Source organism: Pseudomyrmex gracilis, unplaced genomic scaffold (genome assembly GCF_002006095.1).
Source record: "Pseudomyrmex gracilis isolate BER0280 unplaced genomic scaffold, ASM200609v1 scaffold_2078, whole genome shotgun sequence".
Taxonomy (NCBI): Eukaryota; Metazoa; Arthropoda; class Insecta; order Hymenoptera; family Formicidae; genus Pseudomyrmex; species Pseudomyrmex gracilis.
Window position 1 is genome coordinate 2,239 of NW_018022662.1, and position 9,557 is coordinate 11,795.

At 34.6% G+C, this 9,557-nt stretch overlaps 2 protein-coding genes across 5 annotated transcripts in view; one reads left to right on the top strand and one right to left on the bottom strand.

Moving 5' to 3' along the window:
* The first annotated feature begins 320 nt into the window (after window positions 1–320).
* The window catches only part of LOC109862615 (BTB/POZ domain-containing protein 9-like), a 9,705-nt gene continuing 468 nt past the window's right edge, over window positions 321–9,557 (top strand). Inside the window, exons 1-10 of one of the 4 annotated variants that reach the window (XM_020442697.1) lie at window positions 321–373; window positions 832–1,275; window positions 1,353–1,505; window positions 1,601–1,790; window positions 2,093–2,481; window positions 2,571–2,708; window positions 2,869–2,999; window positions 3,248–3,376; window positions 3,462–3,651; window positions 3,731–5,907. In XM_020442697.1, coding sequence (XP_020298286.1) covers window positions 961–1,275; window positions 1,353–1,505; window positions 1,601–1,790; window positions 2,093–2,481; window positions 2,571–2,708; window positions 2,869–2,999; window positions 3,248–3,376; window positions 3,462–3,651; window positions 3,731–3,907 — 1,812 coding nt within the window. In that variant the 5' untranslated portion in view covers window positions 321–373; window positions 832–960 and the 3' untranslated portion in view covers window positions 3,908–5,907. Of the gene's footprint in view, window positions 1,276–1,352; window positions 1,506–1,600; window positions 1,791–2,092; window positions 2,482–2,570; window positions 2,709–2,868; window positions 3,000–3,247; window positions 3,377–3,461; window positions 3,652–3,730; window positions 5,908–7,554; window positions 7,641–9,557 lie in introns of those variants that run through there. The other 3 variants (XR_002251174.1, XM_020442696.1, XR_002251175.1) reach the window with 3 other exon arrangements.
* LOC109862616 (putative RNA-binding protein Luc7-like 1) overlaps window positions 7,645–9,557 on the bottom strand; it is a 9,420-nt gene continuing 7,507 nt past the window's right edge. The window contains exons 3-5 of the mRNA XM_020442698.1: window positions 9,133–9,231; window positions 7,928–8,574; window positions 7,645–7,743 (exon numbers count right to left, since the gene is read on the bottom strand). Of these exons, the coding sequence (XP_020298287.1) occupies window positions 7,665–7,743; window positions 7,928–8,574; window positions 9,133–9,231 (825 nt within the window). The 3' untranslated portion in view covers window positions 7,645–7,664. The remainder of the gene's footprint in view (window positions 7,744–7,927; window positions 8,575–9,132; window positions 9,232–9,557) is intronic.

The following is a 9,557-nucleotide window of genomic DNA, read 5'->3' on the forward strand; positions in this document are numbered from 1 at the left end:
GAGACCTGCGACTTGAGTTTTATAGAGAACGGCCTTTGAGTTCCACTTTTGTGAAAATACGGCTAAAACCAGCGGCTGAAACCGTCGTAAAAAATTACAATAGGATGGCCGCTCTCAGGTTTCTCTCTGGTATTACATATATGTGATTTCTGCTGAACGCAGTCATTCTTTACTTTTCATTGTTCTTTTGTCTTAGACTGTACTCGTATAAATTCAACCAATCAGCGACGACGAGACAAAGACAGAGATTCTAGTTATAATGCCCTCTATCGCGGACAGCTCGAACAATGAAAGGCGCGTTCCATATTATAGTTCAGTGGCAACGCTGCACGCTGCACCATGCCATGAGTGGGACGCCGCCCTAATGACGCTGGTTGTTGTCAGTTGTTGCATATCGAATGTAGTTTGTAACTCGGCTTTTGGAAAAAAATTTGATAAAATAGACAGCTGGTGACACAAATGATTGTGAAAAATTGTCGGAAGTTCTCACTTTCAAGTTTTGTAAAATAAATAGGAAAATATAAAAGTTTACGTTTTTTTTATTAAGTTGGAGAATCGATATATCGTGTTCGTGCAGTATTTTAGCATACTCTAGTTTCTCGTCATGCTTGTCATTTCTACGCAATCAAGATTATTGTAAATATATTTTGTGCTTGATGTCTGTATTGTGTACTTTCTACATCCATTAAATCATTACAACATCGCGTAACAAATAATATTTTATTACTCTTAAGATAACAAATATATAAGAGTACTCGATGTGTGCATGTGTATTTATACTAACAAAAAACAATTGATAAAGTTATATTTCTGAAGCTTTTATGTTTGTAGAAAAAGGCTACAATGACGAATTGCTTTCATAAGTGACATTTATCTTGATAGCTAAGACTTGCGACTGTAATCAAGACGTTCGGTGCAAGTATATTTTATTACAAGTGCGACAAACAAGATTAATAAAAGATGAGCTCAAACAGTCTGTTGAATTCGTCATCTGGCGAAATAGATCACATTCACAAGGCTGCTGCAGATTTTGGAGCTCTATATCTTTCAGAAAAATATTCGGATTTAACATTAATAGTACGAGGTGTAAAATTTCCATGTCATAGAATTATTCTTGCCTCACGTAGCCAGTATTTCCACGCTCTTTTATATGGAGGTATGAAAGAATCTATAGAAAATACTATAGAATTGGAAACTACTTCAATAAAGGCATTCAGCAACTTGCTTGAATATATATATAAAGGTCGCATGTCTCTTGCTCAGGAAAATGAAGGGGTATTGTTTTTAACATTAAGAGATGTACATATAAATTATATATGATTGTTCTAATTTATATCTAAATTTATTTACAGACAATAATACAAATACTGGCATTGGCACATTTGTATGGATTTGTTGACCTTGAGGCTGCTATATCAGGTTATTTGAGAGAAATATTAAGTACAGAGAATATATGTTCAATTTTAGATATTGCATTGTTATATAATTTGGAAGTTTTGAAGAAGGTTAGTACATCATAACATCTGACTTTACTTTCTTAATTATATTATAATTTATGTACCATTATTTATTGTGTATTTAGTGTACAATTTATGATTAGGTTTGTCTTGAATATATGGACAAGCATGCACCTGAAGTCATCCAAAGTAAAACTTTCAAGCAAATGAGTCCTGAAGCTTTAATTCAATTGCTATCTAGAGATTCTTTCTATGCACCAGAATTCGAGATCTTTTTAGCTGTATGGTCATGGGTCACAGCTAACTCTAGGGTCAATCCAAAAGAAGTTTTAGGTGATTAAGCGCACTTCTAAACAGTGACCAATGAATTTTCTATCAACGAATTCGATTGGATGCACTAGTGCGCACTGAGTGCATCCTCTTTCAGTGTGTAGTAAAATACTAACACTGAAATATTCTACTACACATTGAAAGACGCACTCAGTGCGCACTAGTACATTCAATCGAATTCGTCGCATGTAATTTGAACAAGAAATACAAATAAGATATATTGTTTAAATTTATTGAATCAATGATCAATTTTTGAAAATAATTTGAAAAAATTGCATACATAAATTTATTTTTTAATTTTACAGCACAGATTCGATTAGTTCTTATTCCGGATATGCAAATTCTAAAGGATGTTCGAGACAGTGGATTATTGTTAGATAGTGTTCTTTTGGATGTATTATATGAACAAAAGCTAAAAAAAAATCACGAACTTCCTCATCGTGGCTGTTTACTTGTTGATGAAAACGTTGCTTGTCTAAAGCTTGGAGCGCAAGTATTGCAGGGAGAAATGCGCAATTTTTTACTTAATGGGGACGTTAAGAATTATGACTTGGAACGTGGCTATACAAGACATACTATAAGCGACAAAAACGACACTGGAATTTTAATCAAATTAAAAAAGGAATATATTATAAATCACATAAAAATGTTACTATGGGATTTAGATGACCGATCTTATTCATATTATATAGAGGTAAGAATATTTGCACGACAGCAAATGTGGTAAGTATTTTTAATATCTTAAACACAATTGTGAATACTTGTTATTGCATTTTATTAAAGGGATCCATAAATCAAGATCACTGGGTCAGACTTATCGATCATACAGACTATTATTGTCGCAGTTGGCAATATTTATACTTTGAACCAAAAGTAATTATGTATATTCGTATTGTAGGAACAAATAATACAGTAAATAAGGCAAGTTCTTCCTATTAATGGATAACAAGATATTTTTTCTTACTTGTGTAAAATCTATTTGTATTTTATTTTTCTTTTGTTTTATTGTATCATTTTCACTCGCATCTCTATAATCTCGATTATCTCAATATTTATTAAAAATTGTTACTTTATTTTTTAGGTTTTCCATGTTGTTAGTTTTGAAGCATACTACACAAATCATACAGTGAAATTATGCAAAGGCATTATAGTACCTACACAAAATGTTGCTCTTGCAGAAAAAAGTGCAGCTGTTATTGAAGGTGTCAGTAGGTAAGTTGTTATGTGTACGCGTATTCACTTTAAAATCATGTTTAATACACGCACGCACAGAGAGAGAGGAGAGGAGGAGAGGAGAGGAGAGAGAGAAAAGAGAGAGGGGGGAGAGAGAGAGAGAGAGAGAGAATCATCGTGAAATTTTTTTATATTTGTAATTTATATCAACTTTTATAAGAATTAAAACAAAAATAATTACATTAAGAGTTACATCATAAATAGAAACAAATTAAATTTCTATAAAGGTTCCGTCACACTTTATTGAATGGAGATATTACCAATTATGATTGGGACAGCGGATACACTTGCCATCAACTAGGCTCAGGAAATATTCTGATTCAGTTGGGCCAACCGTACATGATAGATTCTATGCGGTATGATTTCTCAAATACTTGATATAATTACGTCTCAATCTAACATAACATGATTATGCTCCTGTTGAATTTGACTATTATGTAGACTATTACTTTGGGATTGCGATAATCGTTCATACTCGTACTACATACAAGTATCGGGCAACAGAGAAAACTGGAAATTAGTCGTCGATAAATCCAGAGAACCTTGTCGATCATGGCAGACAATACGCTTTAGTCCAGGCCGTCCAGTTGTTTTTATACGTATAGTAGGAACACACAATACTGCAAATGAGGTCCTTACTTATGAATTCTTCATCCTTTATTTCTGTTTCATATATAAACGTATGTCTACTGAACAAAAATTACTTTTAGGTATTTCATTGTGTACACTTTGAGTGTCCAGCGCAATTAGAAGATAAATCTCCAAAATCGCCAAAACATTGCGAATCATCTGAGGGTGAGAATATCTCATCGTCTTTACCACCTTTGTTGCCTCTGATTCCTGAAGTAGCAAGAGAAGCAGTTCATATTGATGATAATGACGACTAGAAATAAACGAGCATCAAATGACGAAGGAACAAATAATGAAATAACGTAACAAAGGTATCAATAGCTGCTCTTTGAGCTAAATAATTTTCATTAATCTATTCAAGTAATATTTAGAACTGTGACATAAATTGTAGCTATTTATACATAAAAAGAGAGCAGTTTCTGATGACCTTGATTTTGACATGGTATCAAGGTCATGGTTCTGATTGACCTTTAAAAGGTTTTAAATAATGCTCACTGTTCATTAAAAAGTTATTCACAAAAAATGATTCACTAAAATAAAATTTATCATACATAGAACGTAATTGAAAAGTCGCAAATCTATGTGGAACAGTACAATCATAGATTTCGCTTTCTCCCTAAGCAGAGGAGGTGTGGGTTGACACTCACTTCGCGTGGAAAGTCAAAAACGCATATGGAAAAGAACAATTATAGACCTCGCTTTGCTCCGTAAGCAGAGAGAAAAGTAGGGTGGATCTAGTTTTGCGTGAAAGCAGGAAGCTATACAAAGTCGACACAAATAACTTTAAACTTAACATATTATATCAACATACAATCTTTGTTTTTATTTCGTCAGTAACTGACGTGTACGGCTTAGTCTGTGTTAGACAGTAGATCAAATAACTTCGATTTCAAGACACTTCTCTAAATCAACATACATTTTCATAAGTTCATTCATATAACTCACGATTTCGACCGTTTGTGGAATTTCTTATAGAGCAAAGTGAGACCTATGATTGTACTGTTCTACTGGGTTTGCGACTTTTCAATTATGTTCTATGTATGACAAATTTTATTTTATTGATATATCATTTTTGTTAGTAACTTTTTAACAAGCAGTAAGCATCATCTAAAATCTTTTGAGTGTCACTCAAAGCCATGGCCTTGATAATGTATATCAAAATCGAGGTCGTCAGAAGCTGCTCTCTTTTTATGTATGTTTACTAAAGTGTATATTGTGTAAAAGTTCTGTAAGATTACAAAATTTATGACACTATACAATGTGGAGACGAGATCGTCCTATCTCTCTGGAATACGTACCGTGTACGATCTACAAGCTATGATTCTCAAGCTGCTGATTTAAGAGAAATCTTTTGCATTTAAAATCTCTAAATTTTCGAGTTTTTTTGCACATGAGAAGCGAGAAATTACATATTAAAAGTTTCTTGCTACGACTTTATTTTTTTAGTTTTCTCTAAAAAATATTATTTTGTAATTATGAAACTTATAAAATATGCAACAAAAATCTTGTGATATATCTGATACGTCACAGAAGTATGCAATAATTCCTGAAGTAGCGGATATTATTTCTTGTCAGTGTGAAAATTAAACTATAACAAAACAAAGAGTACTACGCTGAACTTTCACATTTAATTTCTCTATATTTCACACATTTTTGTATTTCCACTATAATTGAGTTTGCGGCATGTTTTGTTCCTCTAAGAATCATAATATTAACTTTTTATTAAAAAAAAACTAAACCTAAAGCAATAATTTGCAAGAAACTTTTAGTGTGCAATTTCTTGTATCTGACATTCTTACACAAAGACAATGAAAGGGGAGCCGAGAGCTTCAGAAGTATATTTCTAAAACGATTTCTTGAAGTTTCAAGTCCTAGTTGAGGAGATACTTTTCGCAATTCTTTTTTCTACGGATTATTGTTAGGGTTTTTATTGAGTCGTTATATAGAAACTGGATTTTGAAGACAAATTCTTTTCTATGCCGCTCGCCGTCAGACACACATATGCTTCTAAAAACTTTAAACATATATATATAATGTATTTCGAGTGTTAACGACAAGGATAAAATGTTATCTCTAAAGTACTGCCCTCGTAATGAAGTATTAATATTTTAGATTACGACTCATTTCGACTATTTCACTGAAATTTATTCATTCTTAATATCTTTCGATCACCCATATTTACGATTTTTTGCCGTTTATGATATAATAGATTCAATATACGCATCATTTTACTGTCGAAACAATAATAGAAAAAACATTGAAAATAAGTGAAAAAAAAGCATTAAAGAATCTCTATTAAAAATGAATGCTGAAATTATATATGATGTTTTGACTTTTATGGACAAAGAAAAACCAATTAATTATAATATATTCTTGTGACGATATAAAACAAATTTATAATAATATAAAATATATGTATATAGATGTTATATTATATTTCTTGAATTTAAAACTTATAGTTCTGCGATAGACATTTAATTTACTGCATGTAGTATGGTAAATATAAATAATAATATAACGCGGAATTTATTATTTATATTAGCATTATTATGTATGCTCAAGTAATGATAAACATTTAACAACTATACGAATTTTTTTTAATTTTTAAGCTATTCTTATATATTTACAGAAATAAAAAATATTTAAAAAATTAAGATATGTATATATATGTGTGTATATATATATACATATTGTATGTACACACACACACACACATACACACAGAGAAAGAGAGAGAGAGTGTCCCATAATTGCCGTCTAACCGCTCGTAGATAGATAGAAGAGGTTACTCTAAGACGAAAAGTTTTATATCACTTTGCAAGATTCGCAATAATTAACGAAATATTAATTAATAAGATCCGCTAATCAACGTGCATCCAGCGTAAGGCTAGTATTACATAGAGTCTATTTAGTATTAAATAGAGTTCTTTATAAAACTCTATCTGATAACCAATCAACATACTTAAAATCTTTGTCGTACGACAAATGTAATATTAGGCTAAGGCCTGTTCTACAATACAGTCATAAGCCGTAAGTCGTAAGACATTGACCAATCGCAATTAATTATTCTTTTGTAATTGGTCTGTGATTGGTCAATTTTTTACGACTTACAACTTACGACAGTATTGTAGAACAGGCCTAAGGACAGTCCAGTCTGTCGCGCCGTAGCGACGGAATACAATAGCGCGGATAGCGCGCTTCCCGAACGCAGCCTATATGCTGTTTATGTATGCACATGTTATTCTATTCAGTGATGAAAGATTTGACCGGCCAGCACCAAGAGTGGGAGCCACTGGGAGACGCACACAAGCGAGAACCGCCATCCGTGTGCGTGTTCTCAGTGGCTCCCACCACCTTGGTGCTCTTGGTGCTGGCCGGTCAAATCTTTCATCACTGATTCTATTAGTCCCTCTCATTCCGTTGCTACGGCGCGACAGACTGGGCTGTCCTTACGCTGGATGCTGATTAGCGGATCTTGATTAATTAATATTTCGTTAATTATTGCGAATCTTGCAAAGTGGTATAGAACTCTTCGTCTTAGAATAATTCCTTCTATGTACACAGCGCGTCAGGAATTCGAAAAGTAGGCGCGGGGATCGGAGGGCAAGCGGGCCGTACGATTCGTACGGCGCTTGTTGGTGAGCAACCGCCCCGCTTGCTCTCCGATCCCGCGCCTACTCTTCGAATTCCTGACGTGCTGTGTACCTACGAGCGGTTAGACGGCAATTATCAAACACATATGTATATGTGTGTGTGTGCGTGTGTGTGTGATGCATGTATCAATATCTATTTGAAACCAAAACATATTTTAATCATTGATTCTGCATAAAAGATTTTCATGTCAACATTAATTAAACGACAAGTATCAATTTTACATTACACAGAGCATCATACTTTGCTACAGATATTCCAACGCTGTTTTGTACGCACAATTCAGTGTTATACATTGCATGAAGCGCACATGTAAGAGACCAAAAAATTGATTGAGCATAATCATTATATATAACTCATTTCTTATCTCTTACGATCATTGGACCCACTGCGACGAGAACGAGATCGACGGCTGTGACTGCTACTTCGAGAACGTTTCGATCTGAAACAGAATACATCAAACCTGTAATTATAAAGCAACAAGAGATTATTACGTTTGCAATAAATATATTAACAAATAATTCTCTCATTTGTTAGTTATAACGTTTTAATTCGCTTGGATTTAAAAACTGTAAAATAATATATTTTTTGAAATCATAATTTAAAGAGGTAGAAAATTTATAAACCTTTTTCCACGACTGCGACTACGAGACCGTGACTTTCTCCTATCTTTATCTCTACGTTCCCGATCGCGATCACGATCTCGATCGCGATCACGGTCGCGATCTCTGCCCAATCTTCTGTCTCTGTCACGATCTCTGTCGCGATCTTCCCTATCTCTGTCCCGTCTTCTGTCGAGTATAGATTCGCGCTTTTCTTTGCGTCTTTCATCGACGGTTTTCTGAAGCTCGGTGAGCTTTTCACGGATCTTGATAAAGCCCAAATGCAGTTTACCGCCAAAGTGATCAGCCAGTCGCCTGTCATTGTCGTGTATACCAAGATACGCGCTGCACACTTCACACACTCTTAGTTTCTGTTGCTGGTAACTCGATGCTGGCATGCTGTTTCTATATTCTTGCTCTGCTTCATTTTTTTTCTTACGTAGCTCGTCGATCTCGCCCATTAATTTCATTGACTCTTCCACGAAGCCTTCCTCACCAAGTTGTTCAGCTTTGGCTAGTTTCTTACCAATCTCCTCGGCGAGCACGTGGACATTGTTCGCTTTTGCTGCTACTTCTGCGCTCAACTCCTCCTGCGTCTCTGCCAGTCTCTGCTTGGCCTGCTCGGTACGACGATCGCAATCGGCGATGAAATTTTGGAGATGTTCCATAGCCTAAAAATTCAACAGTAGACGCGTAACTAATAGAATAAATAATATCTCTTTCAATCGTCACAAATCATATTGTATAGAAGCTATAATATTATCTATATGTACAGGGTGTTCCAGAATTGCCGTACAATCTCTCGTAGGCAAGTAGGAGTAAAACTGAGTCAAAAAGTCCTGAACTATTTTTTTCTATTATTTACAATAAAGGAGTAATTATTGAGTAAATCAGGCCAATCAGCGCAGACCTTTAGCCAGGCGTACGTCAGTGAGTGCTCACACACACCAGGTGCGTGGCTCAGTGACGTGCGCCTGGCTAAAGGTCGGCCTGATTTACTCAATAATTACTCCTTTATTATAAATAATAGAAAAAAATGGTTCAGGACTTTTCGACTCAGTTTTACTCCTTCTACCTGCCTGCGAGAGATTGTACGGCAATTCTGGAACATCCTGTGTATATATATATATTACCTATAATATTACTCTATTGTTGAATTTGATTGTTAGAAAAAAATGTTAACGAATATATTTTATACATGATTTTATTTGTGATACACTACTACTCACATCAATATCGTAAAAATGATCTTTCTTCTTTTGAGCAGCCTCGTAATCAGCCCGTAGGGCCAAGTCGTGAATCTGGGGGCATTCTCCCAAGTCCATGCGCTACGATTTACAAATCAATCTGTATTAGATTACGCTCAAGTATGTGCATGCAGATCTTACCCATTCTATACAATATGCGAGACAGATCTTCCCCAACCTTTTTCACTTACGAGAGATACTTTGTGACAATATATAACGTACTTAATCGCGGTATCGCGACTAAAAATTAGCACGAATCGACAATCTAGGAGAGACAAAGAGGTTTATATGACAAATTCTGAGCTTATATCGCCTATATCCTTCGTAGAACAAGACGAAAGCGCTTTTCGTTTTCTCTCTCTCTCTCTCTCTCTCTCTCTCTCTCTCTCTCTCTCTCTCTCTCTCTC